The 18,618-nt window shown below is 44.8% G+C and overlaps 1 protein-coding gene across 4 annotated transcripts; it reads left to right on the top strand.

The window, feature by feature from the left end:
* Positions 1–1,050: 1,050 nt before the first annotated feature.
* On the top strand, positions 1,051–18,202 carry cop1 (COP1 E3 ubiquitin ligase). Of its 4 annotated transcripts, none has more exons than XM_080011330.1 (20): positions 1,051–1,434; positions 2,144–2,203; positions 2,583–2,680; positions 3,797–3,861; positions 3,962–4,090; positions 5,188–5,256; positions 5,660–5,719; positions 6,072–6,151; positions 6,557–6,623; positions 6,857–6,971; positions 8,785–8,920; positions 10,165–10,308; positions 13,511–13,619; positions 13,741–13,822; positions 14,199–14,315; positions 14,946–15,063; positions 15,283–15,407; positions 15,915–16,075; positions 16,335–16,379; positions 16,904–18,202. In XM_080011330.1, exons 1-20 carry the CDS (start codon positions 1,100–1,102, stop codon positions 16,919–16,921), a joined length of 2,133 nt encoding a protein of 710 aa, XP_079867456.1. In that variant the 5' UTR covers positions 1,051–1,099; the 3' UTR covers positions 16,922–18,202. The 4 variants fall into 4 exon arrangements, with proteins under 4 accessions (XP_079867456.1, XP_079867454.1, XP_079867455.1 ...); XM_080011328.1 differs by having other exon boundaries at positions 6,557–6,632; XM_080011329.1 differs by having other exon boundaries at positions 6,554–6,623.
* The last annotated feature ends 416 nt before the right edge of the window (positions 18,203–18,618 follow it).

Genomic DNA, 18,618 nt, shown 5'->3' with positions numbered 1-18,618 from the left:
CGGAGGAGCGGCCGGACTGTGCGTGTGAATACGTTAGCGCTCCCTGAGGCCTCTCTGCAGGTGGACGCTCGGGTGACAGGGCGTGCTTTTCTTGGCACGGCGGTGCCGACGCCGGCGTCTCGGCTGCTTCTGATGCCCCATCACCCCCCCCCCCCCCCCCCCCCCGAAAGGGAACATCCACGACCACGTCCCTGAACATGTGCATCATTCATTTAGGCCCCATTGTAGGCATTTATTTATTAGCATTATTACTATTATTATTATTCTTATTGTTATTGCTATTATTTTTATTATTATTATTATTATTATCATTGTTATTTTACCTTGTTTTCCATTAAGTGAGAGTCCAACTTGGATGAATAGACAAATCGGTGAACCCAGATGCTGAGAACGTTCTTTATTCATTAAAATATGAACATAAATATGAATTTATGTTTTTGATTCACATTTCATTATTTGATAGAACCAGTATATGCAGAGAATGTGTCTGTATTTAAACTTGCGGAATACGCTACAGCTGTTGATACAGAGGTTTATGTTTATATTTTGGGGGTTTATTGTATTTTTCCACGTTTTATCCACTTTTATTGTTTTTGTATTGTTTGATGGGAGCTAATCTGGGTCATGATCATAATCATTCTGGGGATGAAAAAAGTATTAATATAATACAATATAATATAATATAAATTCTTCCATCATATCTCACAAAACTAATTGTTTTGCCACTCAGTGATAAAGTTCTGCTCTTTCCAGTATATTTGGTACCTGTGTGTATCACATGGAACCTGCATGTGTTTATAACGTGGTGGTCTCCTCCCCGCCGCTAGGGGGCAGGCGCTCCCACACACGGCGGGAAAGGGAGCATCACTTCAGCACCTGGGCAACCGAGGAGACTCCACCGCTTCCTCAGCAGCTAGCTAGCTAGCTGTTAGCCGCTAGCAGCTAATCCGCTGCGGACGCACTGTGGATTACCTCAGCGGGCTAGCTCCTATGCTAGCTCCTATGCTAGCTCCTGTGCTAGCCTGTCTGCTAAAGCGGGGAACCAACTCGGTCCGGATGGTGTGATTTTCGGGAGCAGTTTCTCCGCGAGTCTCGGGTCATGTCAGGCAGCCGGCCGCAGCAGAGCTCCGGCGGGGCCGGGGCCGGCTCTGTGCCCGGCACCAGCAGCAGCGGCGGCGGCACGAACGGCGGCGGGAACTCCGCCACCAGCAACGGGACCGGCAGCCCCGGGGACGTCGTCCCCTCCCGGGAGGGCGGCGGCTCGGCGGTGCCGGCCCTGGCCGCCGCGCAGGCCTCCCGGGGCGGCCTGGCCTCCCTCGGCAGACCCTCCGGCTCCGGGTCCTCGGGCTCCGGGAAGAAGAGGTCCCTGCACCAGGCTCCGCTCTACAACGGCCTCCTCAACTCCTACGAGGACAAGAGCAACGACTTCGTGTGGTGGGTTCTCCGAGTGTGATGGCGGGGTGTTGTGGAGGCGGTGGTCCGTGGAGAGGGGCTATAAAGCCGGCACGGACGGAGCTTTAGCCCCGCACGGTGTGTTGAACCCCGAGAACCGCCATGTTCTCAACGCTGGGGACCGCGGTCACGTCGTTATAATCCCGTTTCTTGTCACTGTCACTGGGTGACACCGAAGCGCGTTGCTCGTTCTCAGTGTTTTAGCTTCATTTCATATTGCCATATTGTTTCTCTATTCTTTGGTTATTTAGGTTCACATTGACAAATGTTCCAGTATTTTATGTTTTTTTGTTCATTATATACACACACACACAAACACACAGTATTGACATTTCTTTCTGTTCCTTTTATATAATGTTATTGGTGTTAGATTTGATGTGAGCTGCTGTACCACTACGAATCACCCCGGGGATGACTAAACTGTATCAGTCTGTTCATCTGTCTGTCTGTCTATCTACTGTATCTATCCGTCTGTCTGTCTAGCTACTATCTATCGATCTACTCTATCTCTTTGTCGGTCTACTGTATCTATCTGTCTGTCTGTGTGTGTAGCTACTCTATCTATCTGTGATCTATCTATCAATCTCTATGTCTGTCTGTATCTATCTGTCTATCTACTGTATCTATCTATCTATCTGTCTGTCTGTGTATCCGCCTGTCTGTCTAAACGATCCAACATGTTGTTTTCCAGCCCTATTTGCTTTGAGATGATCGAGGAGGCACACATGACCAAGTGTGGCCACAGCTTCTGGTGAGTGACTGTTTATCGTCCTTGAGATCGCTGAGCTGCTTCCTCCGTCTTTGTGATGGTGTAGAACGATGCACCCACCCATACCAAGTCAAATTCCCTGCACGCGACACAGATATAGCGCATACAGCGCATAACTATAGACATTTTGGCAGAGTTTATCTGGGCTAATACTGTGACATATAAACGCCCAACCCAGATAATAAGAACCCAGATTTTGGCAAATAAACTCTGCCAAAATGTCTATAGTTATGCGCTCTATCTGAAATGACTTTGTAAGCTGAAAAATCCCCAAGATGGTTCTAACTCTGGTTCATGAATCATGTCGTTGTTGTTATTATTATTATTGTTATTATTACTATTATATTTTTTTTACCCACAGTTTCAAGTGCATCCGCCAGAGTCTGGATGACAGCAACAGGTGTCCCAAGTGCAACTACATAGTGGACAATGTGGACCAGCTCTACCCCAACTTCCTCGGTGAGTTACGTTTTTATTCATTTATTTATTTACATGGTTACAAATCTGGATTCTGAGCCTGCATTACTCCTCCAGTGATTTATGGTCATGACTGGCTGATGATTGGAATATTGATCGCACGGTGATCCAATCACCTACTCAGTGGCAACTTCCCTGATCGATCATTCCCAATTAAACCACTTTAGCCTCATTCACGCGGTGAAACTCTTGACTGGAGCAGGTCTCTCAATGCAGGCTGCACATCAGCCAGGAACTGACCTAAATTAAACCGGGTTCCCATGCGTTATGTGGGCCGATGTGAGACGTACAGCTGTTGCATCTTCTTTGTTGTCTTTGTTTTGTGTTCTGTTTGTAGATTGGCTGTACGTAAGGTGTAGGCCAGTGTGTGTGTCCCGAAAACAAAAATAACGATAAAGTAATGGTAATTACAAACCAAACCGGGTTTATTTGTGCAGCTCATTATTGCAGAATAGTAGAGGGCCGTGGCTTGTTTGTCTTTTGGGAAATTCTAACCTAATATCTAAACACGAGCATTTCCAACCTGATGCCTGGTGGAAACCGTTTCCCAGGACCCGGCGTCAGGGAACCATCCCTCAAGTCACCATAAGAAAATCAGCACTGTTGTACTTTTCATCTTTCTTGTGATTCTAATCCTTCCGCGATGGGGCTGTGTTGATTTTAATTTGCTGCGGCCAAGACTGTTGTCATCATGATGTTCTACTTTTAGTCAAGATGCACCGATAGAGACTGGTGCACCTCATGTACCTTGATCTGCTCAATGACGTAATGAACCCAGTATCAGGATAACTCAATGTCGCTGCATTGAGTTTCCACTTCATTTTAATTTTATTATTATTATTTTTTATAGATTTTTTTCAGACTGGCGGTTTGTGTTTTATCTGAATGATTTAATTACTACAGATCAACGCACAGGGTCTCAAAATTCTCCAGTATTCCTCTCTGTGCGGCGTAAAACCAAACAGGAAGTGCTCGGCGCTTGTACTCGGTTCCAAAAAAATATGGCATCGTTGCATCTCCGTAATGAAGTCACGTAAACAGGTGCCCCCTAAATGATCAGCCTCCACCTCTGACCCCCACCTCCCCGTTTTGTCGCAGTGAATGAACTGATCCTGAAACAGAAGCAGAGGGCGGAGGAGAAGAGGCTGAAGTTGGACCATCCTGTAAGTCAAACACGCGCGCACGGTGGTTTTGGTTTCTCCCTCTCACACGATAACTCCGCTGAACCAACATGTCGCCCTGCGCCGCTTGTCCTCGCTGCAGAACGGCTCCAGGTGGCAGGTCCTGCAGGACGTGTTGACCAGGAGCTGTCCGGACCAGGAGAACCTGGACCTGGCCAACATCAACCTGATGCTGGAGCTTCTGGTGCAGAAGAAGAAGCAGCTGGAGGCCGTGAGTTACCACAGTTACCACAGCGTATATCATTTTATTTTCCAGTGCAGTGTAGCCTGTTTTTATTTTTCAGATTCATTCAAGTTGTCTATGCGATAATTGGACGCCGTGAAATGATGGTTAAAAAAATGTTAAAAAATGATGGTGAATCCTCATCCGAAGTTTTCTGAACCCAGACCTCTGATCATTTGTTGTTTTCTGTAATCTGGCAGACATACTGAATCCTGATTTTAATATATTTTTTCCCTATTGAAATTACTGAATGACTCAGCAGACAAAAACATAGATTTTCATTAATATGGATCAAATGTGAGCTGTAAATTGCACATATGAGGACATGTTTCATTATAAATCACTAAACATATTTAACTTGACTATTTAAGTTTTTTTTTTTTTTTATTATTTCACATGGAGAACTATATTGGGATCAAATCTCTGTTTCAAGTGGGCCCCGTTGGCATTAATCACCCATTCAATTCACTGCTTCACCCCTAATTCCCACCAATGGTGTTAGTTGAAGTATTTCAGGCAATCCTCTCATGCTGCGGCCTTTTCAGCTCTAACCTCCATATTGAAAAACTGTTTTACCTCGTCCCGTCAGCAATGGCTTGTATCAAACCCGGCTATTTAGAACTTAAAACTGAGTAGATGTTTGACCTCAGTGTCTGCCCAACGGCGAAGTAAAGGGGCGTGTGAAAGTGTGACCTTGACATTCCAGTTGTTCCAGCCTTTTGCTTCTTCAGTCAGTGAGAAAATAAATCACCTTTCCATGAATTAGCAGTTTTTATTATTATTATTATTTTTTTAAAGATGTGTCTTAAGTTGGAATGCTCAATGACTGTAATGTCAGACAACAATATGGAATTGGTTGCCAGAAAGAGCATCATGTTAAGCTCAGGACAGTTTGGGGATCAATGCTCAGACTCCAAAGGACAGGGGTGAGAGAAAAATAAAAGATTGGTTAAGAAGTGTGTGTGTGTGTGTGTGTGTGTGTGTGTGTGTGTGTGTGTGTGTGTGTGTGTGTGTGTGTGTGTGTGTGTGTGTGTGTGTGTGTGTGTGTGTGTGTGTGTGTGTGTGTGTGTGCGCGCGCGCTCTAGGAGTCGCAGGCGGCCCAGAGGCAAATCCTCATGGAATTCCTTAAAGAGGCCAGACGGAACAAGAGAGAGGTAGAATTTCCTAATATTCTGTGTTGGGTCCTGGCCACATGTATGCTTGTTTGTTGTGTTTCAACAAATGTTCCAGCATCATAGTGTTTATTGCCGTGTGGTTCCATATCTTGAAACTATTCTTACGCATTTGAATTTGAAAGCAGATGTGGTGATAAATATATGTACTGAGATTATAAACTTGTCCATATTGCCAAATCCAGTCCTGCTCTGGATGTGCTGAACTCACTCCTATACACACTGTCATGTCCACCTTTCTGTCTTTCTGACTCTCCGCCTTTCCTCCTCATCTTTTCCTCTTTTCCTCCTCTTCCTCCTCCTCTGATCTCCTCCTTCTCCTCTCTTCCTCCTCCTCCTCTTTTCCTCTTTTCCTCTTCCTCCTCTTTTCCTCCTCTTCCCTCAGCAACTGGAGCAGCTGCAGAAGGAGCTGAACTTTCTGGAAGACGACATCAAGCGTGTGGAGGTAAAAAAGAACGAGTCCACCTGCTCTGATGGGAACATGACATTGGGATGTTGTAGGTTAGGTGGTGCACGTGAGGTGGTGCATCCCTAAGAACAGTACTACACCCAAACTGTGGTTCACTGTTCAGCACGGTGAGTTAGTATGCGAGTATTTTTATTGTGTCCAAAAGCGTAGCAGGCCTCATATTGCACGCAAAAGTACCAGGAGGACATATCATACTATGCAAACACTGGACACTACGCTGGCAAGTGTATCCCATGATGCATTGCAAAAACGCCTGCTTTGCTATGACAGCAACCAACCACGGCGGAGTACGGGTGGAAGCTGAACTTTTGTATTTGATCTCCTACAGGAAATGAGTGGCCTGTACTCGCCACTGACGGAGGCGGAGTGCACAGTACCGAACGTGGAGGCTCCTTCCCCGGCGCCCAGGTACAGCCCAGTTGTGTCCTACCAGCTTGGTCACTGCTACTACTACTACTACTACTACTACTACTACACACACAGCGCCACCACATCGTTTCTGCTGCTTTGAGTCCTCATCCAGAAGCTGTGTGCAAAGACAGACTAGATCCTTCATGTCTCAACTGAGATTCTACACTTTTTATCAGTCAAAGGTTAAAACACACAGCAGTTTATTAAAGGGAGTGTAGGGAGATAAAGTGCATGCACCCACTTCAAGCGGGGGCCTTGCTATTTAAAAAAAAAAAAAAAAAATTGTAATCACTGACCTTTGCCACATATAACTTGTCCTTGTATTCTAAATTACATCAATTGCACCTTTAATGCAGAATAAAATTGCAAAATTGTCTTGCGTCGTGTTTTTGTGTGAAGTAGCAGCAGCAGCAGTATCATGGACCCTCCAGAGTACAGCCAGCCGCCAGGGTTCGGAGCCACGGCCCAGGTAAGTCAGGTAAACGCAACGCTCACTTTTAAAATATGATCCTTACACTGTCTGTCTAGCTATCTGCCTGTCTGTCTATTCATCTGTCTGTTTGTCCATCTATCTAGCTATCTGCCTTCAAATGGAATGATTTTTGTTGGACATGGATTTAGCAGTTGAGCTTCGAGAGCTGCGAGATGATTTACATCTGTTTCGTGGCTTCTAAAAGTATTTTTAATTTTATTTTTTTCCAGGGCAAAAGACAGACGCGGTATAACAGCACGCTGGCGTCAAGGAGGAAGAGGCTGACGGCACACTTTGAGGACCTGGAGCAGTGCTACTTCTCCAACAAAATGTCCCGCATCACAGGTACTAAAACCGGGACGAATATGGCGGCGTTTCGTCACACATTCCCACCCACAGTACCCAGAACTTTTAGCCTCGGGAATTCTTTTTTTTTTTTTTTTTTCATCAACGAAAAAGTTCCTTCAGCCCGTTGTTGTCTGCGTTTCCACCGCAGGCTCAATACACGCGGCGGTTATGCAAATGAGTCCGCTGGTGTCATTTTTGCACGCGACTACATGACGAACTGCTCGGCTGCGGTCCTCTAGGTGGCGCTAATGCTGAAGACCGCAGCAACAAGAAAAATTTAATGGATAAAGACAACCAAAGTGATAGTGGAATCACTTTGGGTGTCTTTCTTTATCCATTGTATTCTTCTGTCCTTGTATTTACTGTCAAAATGATTCAGTCTCACACTCAAGATTTTATGATCAAGTTTGAAACAGATTGACAAACATGAGCTCACACATGGGGAATCGAACCTGGGGCTACTGTGTAGGACGGTAAAATCTTGTGTGTTGTGTTATATATATACATAAATAAATATAAATAAACTTGTTCGTTTTTAGTTTTATGTTTTTTATTATCAAAAAACTGCCTTTTTTTGTACAAACGGAACTTTTTAGAACAAACAACCTGGACGGACAGTCGGGTTGCGGCTGCAGAATTTTAAAAACGGTGTCTGAAATAAAACGCCTAAAGTAATCGCCCAATCAGAAGTGTTCAGCACTGCAAGCCCCACCTCCAAAGTTCCTGAGTGTAAGTAAGAAAGTACCCCCCACCCCCCCACTTTTTAGTTCCAGGTACTTTGTCCCCGGAACTAAATTTAGACCCTGGTTCCTGCGGTGGAAACGCACTGAGCTCCTAGTTCCTGGGGAAAGTTCCTGCGGTGGAAACGCGGCCTTAGATTGACTTTGGTGAGCGTGAGCCACGGGTCGGGATAAACAAAAAACACTGTCCTTATTCATCATTATTAATTTGAATGATTTTGTTTTATCAAATGTCGTTTTACCACTGCGTATGAAACGCTTGCATTCCAGTAAAAGCACTTCAGTAAAAGGAAAGAAACTGATATGTTTATTGCAATTTAATGGTGTTGACTCACTATGTAAACAGAGGCACAGCACTAGAGAATGTTACACTGTGCTCCTTTAAAATGTTGTGGTCAACTGGCACAACTGTTGGTCGATTGTTGTTGCATTGTTTTTGTCACAAGAAACCAGGCCAGCAGAGCAGACCTAAAAACACAGCTTCACAGTGGTTTAGAAGTGGAAAGCTGCTCTCATGTCAGTGCTCGAAAAGTTATATTAATAGTGGCATCCCTGTGGTGAGATTCCATTTTTTGTCAGCAGCAAGAGTTGCACACCCAGGTAGAAATGTGGACAGAAAGTGGGGAGAAGCGACCAGTAACAAAACAAAAACGAGTACAAGTTTTCCAGTTAAGTGATTTGGGATGCAGTACACAGTATGTTATTGAATCGTTAGACACGCCCCCTACGGTTAAATACACATACGTGAACGGTGGTATCACGGTAGAAGTCGACTGGACGTGTTGGAGCAGCGTGCCGTCAGTGCTGTTTCCTATTGCAGCACTGACGGCTCCACTGTTGGAGCTGCACCGGCCACGTCGGTCGTGCGGGGTCCGCACAGAGATGCTTTTTTCTTAAATATAAGTTAACCCTACCGTTACCGTGGCCCCAAAACCATGATACCTTCCAAACCGTGAGCCAACTGTACCATTGCGTCCCTAATGGTGACGTTTTTCAGTAACATTGGAAATGGAAACACTGATTTTATTTATTTATTTTTTAACCCTGCATCGTGTTTTCCACGTGTCCAGAGGAAGGTCGAAACCTGAACCAGCTGGACGACTTCATGGAGTGTCTGTCCAAGTTCACCCGCTACAACTCTGTGCGGCCGCTGGCCACACTGTCCTACGCCAGCGACCTCTACAACGGCTCCAGTATCGTCTCCAGGTCAGTAAACAAGGCTTGTATCACAGAGACAAAGTCCATGTCGGCTTATTCTCCTCTGTAATCTCAACTTCCTGCTTTTGATGATTCCAGTAATATGTTTCAGTAAGTTAGGTTGTATTTTGTGGTGCAGGAGTATTTATAGTAGGTTTAAGCAGCCATACCTGTCTTGGGTCTAGGCAATTGGGCCTGGGATCAAGGTGGCCGTACACCTGTTGCTCATCAGAGCAATCAACGACCAACGGGTAAAACACACATCCACACACACACACACACGGGGAGAACCTCTGTCATGACGTGTCCATCTGCTCCCGGCTTTAGCCGTTAGTCTCTGTGTCAGAGGGCCCTGGAAACACTACTTGGGTGGGGTGTGGCAGGCGGATCTGCCACAGTGGTGCCCGAACAGGGACACAGGCAGAGATGTTGCAAACACACCAGTCTATTGTAGAGAGTGGGCAAGATGGAACAAGCCGGGAGCAGGTGGACACTTGTCATAACAGAGGCTCTTCGTGTGTGTGTGTGTGTGTGTGTGTGTGTGTGTGTGTGTGTGTGTGTGTGTGTGTGTGTGTGTGTGTGTGTGTGTGTGTGTGTGTGTGTGTGTGTGTGTGTGTGTGTGTGTGTGTGTGTGAGATTTACCTGTTGCTGCTTGATTGCTCTGACGAGCAATAATTGTTACAAAGTGCTTCACAATTGCCAGAAATATACAGTGTAAATTAAAACAAACAAAACATATTTCATCAAATTGAGCATTAAAACAAGGATACAACTTCATAAAATCCTTTCCTACAGAAATGCTGAAAATACAAATGCAACAATGAATAAGTTAAACAACAAACGTATTTAAATGGAATAGACATAAAGCAAACATAGGACTTAATATAAAGGTGTGATTTATTACAGTGCATAAATGATAAATACAATTATTGATGTTTATTTTTCTTAAGAGTAAATTAGAATACAATTTGTAAAGCTCGCTTCCAATTCTAACCAGTAGGGGGTGCACTTTAGCAACTTTCCTTCATGTACAAAAAAAAAACAAGCTTTTGTAGTTTCTTAATGAGCCACACCCTGAAACTCAATTACCGCAATCACAGTTTGTCTTCTTAAAAATCGTAAAAACAGGTAAAACTAAGTTAATGTAGGCCTACGCGATATGGTAGAATTCAGCCCCATAATAATAAAACAGAATTTTTTCTGGACCCACATTTTCTTAATTTGCCATTTCTCCACTCCGTTTCCGCTTCCAGTATTGAGTTTGACCGGGACTGCGATTACTTTGCCATCGCCGGCGTCACCAAGAAGATCAAGGTGTTTGAGTATGGCACGGTGATCCAGGATGCTGTGGACATCCACTACCCCGTCAATGAAATGACCTGCAACTCCAAAATCAGGTACCGGATGTGTGAGCGCGGTTCTTCTCAGTCGAGATGCAGGAAAACAGGAGTCTTTTAGTTTCCCAACTCATAGAACCAATCACCACCAAAAAGGTGTACGGACGGTGCTATACAAATAAAGCTTCATAATATTGCTGAAATGAAAGATTGAAAAGATTTGTCACATCCATTCTGTACTGTACGGCGTGTAGTGAAACGCTTCTGGGCAAACACCAGAGACTGCCGGGCAGAGGAGTCAAAGAAAATACAATACAGATGTTCTTCGATGTACGCTGCATTCACAAAGGATTCTGACACATTCCATTTTCCCACATTTTGATACAGTGGCTTCAGAAAGTATGCAGACCCCTTCACTTTTTGGACACTTTTTGTTGTACTTTTAATTTAAAATGGATAAAATAGCCATTCTCGCAGATCCGTGAATACTCCATAACCCATAATGACAAAGTGAAAACATGTTTTTAGAATTTTTTTGCAAATGTATTCAAAATCAAAAAATGAAATCTAATTTGCATAAGTATTCCGACCATTAATTCCGTACTTTGTAGAAGCCCCTTTTGGAGACAATCGCAGCTTTGAGTCTTCTTGGGTAAGTCTCGACAAGCTTTGCACGCCTGGATTTGGGACGTTTACCCCATTCTTCCTGGCAGATCCTCTCAAGATCTGTCAGATTTGGATGGGAAGCGTCTGTGAAATGCCATCCTCAGATCTCTCCATAGATCTTCTACGGGGCTTAAGACTGGGCCACTCCAGGACAGTCAGACTCGTCCTGAAGCCGCTCCAGCGTCGTCTTGGCTGTGTGCTTGGGGGTCATTGATGTGGGGGGCAGGTTCTCGTCAAGCACCTCTATGTGTTTGGCCGCATTCATCCTTCCCTCGATTCCGACCAGGAGGAGCACCCCCCATGCCACCACCATCAGCCAGTGGTGAAAACAGAGCCCGGTGTTGGCCAGACACAGTGCTTGGAGTTCTGCCCAAAGTCTCAGACCAGAGAATCTTTTTCCTCATGCTCTCAGAGTCCTTTAAATACCGTCTGGCTCCAAGTGAGCTGTCATAGCCCTTTACTTAAAGCAGCGCTATGTAACTTTTGGGATTTGGCGCCCCTGCTTTAGCCCTCAGAAACCCCCAGTTTCAAGATTCGAGAGGTCTAGTTTCCGAGTACATTTGCATTTTTATATCCCTGTCGTAAAATCGGCCCGGTGTCCGAAAATAATTTATTTTTTTACGGGACAAATTTGAAACTTATCGGTCGCGCTTCAAGTAACAGCGTTTTACAAACGCAGATATAATGTACACCTCGGTGACAGCGCCCCTCGTACAGAGCTCGCCGCTTCCCCGAGCCGTGGGCTGCAGCGAGCGCTCAGGACAGAGGGCGCGGCGCGGGGAGGGACGGGGCCGGTGTAGGTACCAGATGTGCTCGGCTCGCAGGCCTGAGTCAGAGGGTGAGACAAACCCTCGTGGCATCCGTGCCGTCGGGGAGGTGGAGCGGCTACGTTTTGTATGAGCATTATCACCGGACAGTTTGACCGGCAAGTTTATATTTTTAAGTTTCAAGTTTATAGTTTGTAAGTTTTTTGTTTTTCTACTATGGATTTTACCGGAGCCAAACATCAAGGAGGTGACTTTGTGCCGTAAGGCGTAACGGTTTCGTACCCGAACACCAAAGTTTCATTGTGCTAGAACTAGGCTTGGGCCTATATTCGATAATATTGTGATATTTGCCATTTACCATATTGTCACAGTATCGAAATATCCGTACATCCGTGGGACCACGGGGAGCGACGGGCGGAGCTCATTCACCTGCGTGCACAGAGAGGATGTACAGTATATGGACGTCTGCATGCAACGAGGAGGCAGATGGAGCATTTGGACGCCGGTGGTGCGGGCTGGTGATTAAGCGACAGCTCCGACGGCACCGACGATGCGCGCACTAGTGGTTGGCCGCCCGTGATCGGCGCACCAAAACACTTATTTTATATGTAGGCTATCTTATTTTACATCTCCTTATGGAAGGAAACCATGCGTGATGCGGACACTTTCTCAGTGCCTGATCACCCTCCATGTGTTATGCGCAGAAAATAATGTTAACGAGTCTCCAAAGTCGTGCCCCCGCCCCCACGCTGTTTTTGGTTGTTTTTTTTGGAGGAACGGAACGCCGATCGGGGGCACGAAGAGCCGTGTTGGCGTCCGGGTCCATTGAAACGTCATCCCTGTGCGCTGTGTAAGCGTCTGTTTTATCCTGCTATTGTAATGCACACTGACTGCGTCCTCATTTGTAAAAGAAGTTCCATAGAGTGGCTTTAAGAGTAGCTCCCATCCAGCGCCTCTCTAGCACCGAGGCCTGATTGATGGAGTGCTGCTGAGACGGTCGTCCTTCCAGCAGGTTCTCCCGTCTCTGCAGAGGGCTTCCCGAGGCTCTTCTTGCCCGGTTACTCTCGGAGGTGTCCCGGTGCTTCCAAACGTCTTCCATTTCCCAATTATTGAGGCAACTGTGCACCTGGGAACAGCCAAAGCTTAAGAAATGGTTTTATTTTAATGGTTCCTTGCCCTGAGCTATGGCTCACCACAATTTCATTGCGGAGGTCTACAGAGAGTTCCATGGACTTCATGGTTTGTTTTTGTCCTGACGTGCGTGGGAATTTGTGGGACCTTCTATACAGAGGTGTGTGCCTTGGAGTGCTCAAGCAAAGGGTCTGAATACTTATGTAAGTGATAGATTTCAGTCTTTGATTTTTCATAAATTTTCAAAAATTTCTCAAAACATGTTTTCACTTTATTATGGGTTATAAAGTGTACATTTATTGGGCAAAAATGGCAATTTTATCCATTTTAAATTACATCTACAACACAAAGTGTGCAAAAAGTGAAGGGGTCTGAATACTTTCTGAAGCTACTGTAAGAGACAGGCTTCCTCTACAATTGATCAAATTAAAAATGTCCCCATCAATCGACACACAATACTACATGGTGACAATTATTTTTTATTTATTTCATTATTATTATTTTTTGTTTTTGCAAATTCATAAAAATAGTACTTATATGGGGCTGGGTGGTCTAGTTTGTTTGAGCACATTGTTGTTATTTCGAAAATGAAAATGAAAAAAAGGTCTTGATTTGATCAGCTGACATCATTCAGGAGGCCTTTGAACTGCATTTTGGTTTCTGCATCAATCAAAAAGTCCAAATGAAATCTCTTGCAGCTGTATCAGCTGGAGCAGTTACCACAAGAACCTGTTGGCCAGCAGCGACTACGAGGGCACCGTCATCCTGTGGGACGGGTTCACCGGCCAGAGGTCAAAGGTCTACCAGGTGCGTCGCTGCTCTGAACCAAAGCTGTGTGCACTGAATGTGTCTTTCAGTAGTTGAGTTTGGGTTTTGATTCTGCCATCACACGTGGACAGGGGTTGTTTACACGTTTTTTCTTTTTCAGGAGCATGAAAAAAGGTGTTGGAGCGTTGACTTCAATCTGATGGATCCCAAGCTGCTCGCCTCGGGGTCGGACGACGCTAAAGGTGCAGTGACTGGATTTACTGAGCTCAACCTCTTTGTACTTCCCTGAAAATTACTTTTTTTAATTTTTTTTTTTTGTCTTTCCCCACTTTGGAAAATCAATGTAAGCTCTTCAAACAGTTGAAAATGTCATAAAATTGTGGAAGATCAACCCCTGTGTATATTGCGAAATTTAGACAACCCAATCCAAGGGTTTTAGTGTTTATAAAGTGACACAGTAAGAATCATTTACAAAAACACTTTAGATATTTGGTCAACATGTCAGTTCTTTCTTGTTTGTCGGTAAGTTTTCCATTATTTCTCCAAAAGGATTGACCTTTTTGCCCGGGTGACAACAGATACTTTTACTTTATACTTTTTTCTGTTTTATTTTTGCAGTGAAGTTATGGTCGACCAACCTGGACAACTCGGTGGCGAGCATCGAGGCCAAGGCCAACGTCTGCTGCGTCAAATTCAGCCCTTCCTCGCGCTATCACCTCGCCTTCGGCTGCGCAGGTCAGAAGAATTTGTTTTCTTGTTATAATTGGCTGAGGAGAAATATTTCTGATTTAAAAAAAAAAAAAAAAAAACAAACAAAAGAAAAACTCGTCAATGAGTGGATTCTAATTATTTGGCTGTGATTGCGCCGTTAATTCTATGATTTATAGAATGGAATAAAATAACTTTTTAAACATTTAAAAACCTCACACGTCTTCACAAAACTTTGAGCAAGCTGGTGGTTATTTATTTAAGCGGGGCTCAACCGGATGAGCGCATGTACCGTATAGGCAAAATGCCTGCAGCGACCAGGGTTCAAATCCAACCTGCAGTCATTTGAAGCGCGTGTCTCTCTCTCTCTCTCTCTCTCTCTCTCTCTCTACACCCCACATTTCCTGTCTCTCTCCACTGTTCGCCACAATACATTTTAGAAGCGGTTATTCAAAGGGAAAAAATGGGAGATTTTATTAAATCGCGATTTTCCCCATTGTTCAACTTATTGCAGCTCTGAAGTAACGAAAATAAATAAATAAATATATATATATATACGTATATTGGGTGCTTCATGCGTTCGCCCTCGTAAAGCTCCTTGGCAGCTTTCCGCTGGTTTTCCTCCGGTGTGTCACCCGTCTCCGTTTCCCCCCGCAGACCACTGTGTCCACTACTACGACCTGCGCAACACTAAGCAGCCCATCATGGTGTTTAAAGGCCACCGCAAAGCCGTGTCCTACGCCAAGTTCGTCAACGGAGAGGAGATCGTCTCCGCGTAAGTCCACTCAAGTATATAAACATCTTAGTAAGGCCGTAAAAATTGTCAACCTGTCTCACTGCCATACACGCTCAAATCAAATCCAAAGTGACCTGTCGTAGCTGTTGACCTCTGAGCGGCGGCCCGTCGGGTTCATTCAGTGTCGTCCGCTAAGGAGCGAGAACGTCCTCACTTCACCCGCATAAGTCGGACGATGTTTCCCGTTTCCCCCGGCAGCTCGACGGACAGCCAGCTGAAGCTGTGGAGCGTCAACAAGCCGCACTGCCTGCGCTCCTTCAAGGGCCACATCAACGAGAAGAACTTTGTGGGCCTGGCGTCCAACGGGGACTACGTGGCGTGTGGTGAGCCTCAGCTGGGGGAGTTAAAGGGAAAATTTGAGCATCACAGGCGTTTGCTGGGCCATGTCGGGAGGGGGGAGGTGGCGACAGGTTCGCGGTCAAAACGGCCCACGATGCCACGGCGACACGTTTTTTTTTTTCGTAGAATAACTAAAGAGGATTCAATCGTCCGGTCGGACGCGGCAGGTTGTTTTTTCAGAGATACTGTCGGAGGTTCCTTACTTTTTTTTTTTTTTTTTTTTTGTGCCAGGATCTCCCACGTTTTGGCCCAAGATCTCAGGGTTTGCGATATTAACAAAAAGATGACGCTACGTGCTTTGAGTTTGAGAAACAATAGCCAACAATACACATTAGAACCCACAGTCATGGATTTTGTTAGAATTTGGACTAATCTGGACTGTCACTTGTGGATTTTTGAATTAATATTTGACTTGTGTGCCTCAAATCATTGACCTATGGTAAAAAAACAAAAACTGAAAAGCTGTCTGTCTGTCTGTCTGTCTCACTCAGGGAGCGAGAACAATTCCCTGTACCTGTACTACAAGGGCCTGTCGAAGACACTGTTGACGTTCAAGTTCGACACGGTGAAGAGCGTCCTGGACAAGGACAAGAAGGAGGACGACACCAACGAGTTTGTCAGCGCCGTCTGCTGGAGGGCGCTGCCCGACGGGGTGAGGGTTCCATTCCCACCGCGTTGGCGTTGTGAGGCCTGACGAGGCGAGGGATCGTATTAAAACGATGCAAAACAAATCAAGCAAGGGCAAGGGGGAAGAACCTGCAAGTTCAACAAGGAAAATGAAAGAAATCAAGTAGATCCTGATTGGAAATATGAGTTTTACCGGCAAGGAAAATACACGTTTAAATATTCCCGTGTTTTTAGTTTCTTCTTTTTTTTTTAATCTAATTTATGCACCTTTTGTGTTTTTTCAGGAGTCAAATGTGCTTATTGCAGCCAACAGTCAAGGAACAATCAAGGTTTGTGTTTTCTAATAGCTTGTAATAACAAGGCTTGAATCCAAATGTGTTCTAATTTTGGGGGCCAGGTGTTACGGGGCATTTATCATATGCACAGCTTGGACAAGCACATTAAATCATTTTAATATTGTTTCTATCGATTAAAAAATAAAGCATTGGAAATATGAATCTGATTATTGATAATTTTTTCGATTTGCATTTGATTGTCAAGTGTCACATGACGCCAGCAAAAGCAAATCTTATTGGCTTCAACAAGACAGGCACTCTAACTATCTTAATCAAAGTTATATTAAAGTTATTGTGACTTTTCGTATTTAACAGTTTAACAGAGACACAACACGGGGCAAACGATTTCTAAACTGAAGCCGCTCTCCCCTGGTCAAGGCAGCAGATACCAGTTTTTATTTTTTGCGGTAGCCCCTGCAGCCGCCGAACCCAAGCCACAGCTTTAGTCTTGGTTTTTTGTTTTTTTTGTTTTTTTTATCGGCATGAACCCTCCTCTGCTCCCTGTCGTCTCCGCTCAGGTACTGGAGCTGGTTTGAAGCCGCGTCGCACCTTCAGCGCGTGGGACGGAGCCGCCTGGCGTCTCCGCTGGAGGACCAGTGGCGGCGCTGGGAGCCCAGGGCCGCCGCACTGGACGGACTTCTCCAGGGGCCCGGCGGCCACGGGAGACGTGCAGCAAGCGGACTCACTCCCGTTTTTAACAAGCATATTCAGACTCACGGACGAGGAAAAACAGACATAAGTGAACCGAGCAGCACATGAAGTACAGTGGAGGCCGCTGTACCGAGTCATTTGACAGAAAACAAACTGAGGACACCGTCTCAGCGCAAAAGTGGAAGGAGGATATTTGGAAAAGCGTTTTTCTTTTATTTTCAGGGTTTTTTTTTTTTGTTTTTTTGTGAATAAAGTTGTGTCGTCTACAATAGGTCATCTCCATGTGGTTTAAGGTCAAATCCAAACTGGTACGTTTTATTTGTTTTGTCTCTTTTAACCGAGCTCCGGCTTCCTGGACACATCGATCCCGAAGCTTCTGACATCATTGAATTTTCCTTAAAAAAAACAAACAAACAAACAAACAAAACGAGCAAAGGCCAAAGCACAAGAAATGAAATGCAAAACGACTTGTCTCTGTGTAAAGCTCCTCGTCTATCGACCCATCTGTCTTTTTTTTTTGTTTTGTTTTATTTCCGTGTTTAATCTCTGTTTTGCAGATCGGCGGAAAACAGTCTTTTCTAGATAGAACTCTCGTTAATAAATAGGACTTTGATTCTGTAAAGGATATATTCAGTTTGCTTTTCCTGGCTCCACTTTATGAATGTAAGGTACTAAAAGGTGCTTTTTGGAAATCACTTTGACAACACCGGATTTTGATGTGTGGGACCGTCGGATCATTACCCCGTATTGGAAAGCTTTCTACTGTCATAACCGAATCGAACTTAAAATACGCCCCTCTGTGATCAGGTTAATTGGTATGTGAATTGAGGCAGAGTATGTACACTGGGCAATTTGGACTCTTCCTTCTGTGACAGATGTGATTTCATTATCGTTTCTGTGGCCATCTCAGCAAAAAAAAAACAAAAAAAACAACAATTGCCTTTATTTCAAAGCAGTTACTCGCGGCGCAGGTTTTAAACACAAATGTGTGCTGCTGTCTCACTTCAAGCAGACGATCACCACTTCCCACTAACGGGAGATGCGCGCTGCAGCAGTACACACAGTTTAGACGGGCGACCCTGTGCGAGAGACCGCCCACACCTATTTTAACGTAAATGACAGAGAGGCGCTTTTGTATTTGTATACCTAAATAAATTATTTGGAAAGAAAAATGTACAGATTTCTTCATGTTCCTGTATGTGGATTACATTTTCTCAATTTGCCTCTGTCCCATTGGTTAACCCCATCTCTGACATTACACTCGGGACAGGCGTCAAGCCTAGAAAATACATTTACAGTGACTATACTGCTTTAGTAGCTTTGTCACACCAGCAATATGAGGCATATTCATTTTGTTATGGAGGAATAAAGAAAATTTTCTTCACTGCGTCCATCAATACAGTGGTCCTCAACGTCAGGCCCAGGGACCCCCCCCGCGGTCCTCCGGGAGATTCCAGGGGGTCCGCAGCGCAATGATGAAGGGCTAACCTTCGCCACTATGCTGTTTGTTCACAAGGCGTTAGCAACATTGGAGAATGTATAACATGAATTCGATTTTCATAACTTAAAATTTAGGGGGGGG

Source organism: Zeus faber (assembly GCF_960531495.2).
Source record: "Zeus faber genome assembly, chromosome: 12".
In the NCBI taxonomy this organism is placed as follows: domain Eukaryota; kingdom Metazoa; phylum Chordata; class Actinopteri; order Zeiformes; family Zeidae; genus Zeus; species Zeus faber.
The sequence above is the reverse complement of the archived record's forward strand: the minus strand, read 5'-3'. Positions and strand labels throughout refer to the sequence as shown.

Coding starts and splice junctions, on each gene's coding strand:
- cop1 (XM_080011327.1), top strand. CDS start 1,100: ATGTCAGGCAGCCGGCCGCAGCAGAGCTCCGGCGGGGCCGGGGCCGGC. Junction 2,681..3,796: donor GCTCTACCCCAACTTCCTCG/GTGAGTTACGTT, acceptor GTTTTGTCGCAG/TGAATGAACTGATCCTGAAA. Junction 10,309..13,510: donor ACCTGCAACTCCAAAATCAG/GTACCGGATGTG, acceptor AATCTCTTGCAG/CTGTATCAGCTGGAGCAGTT.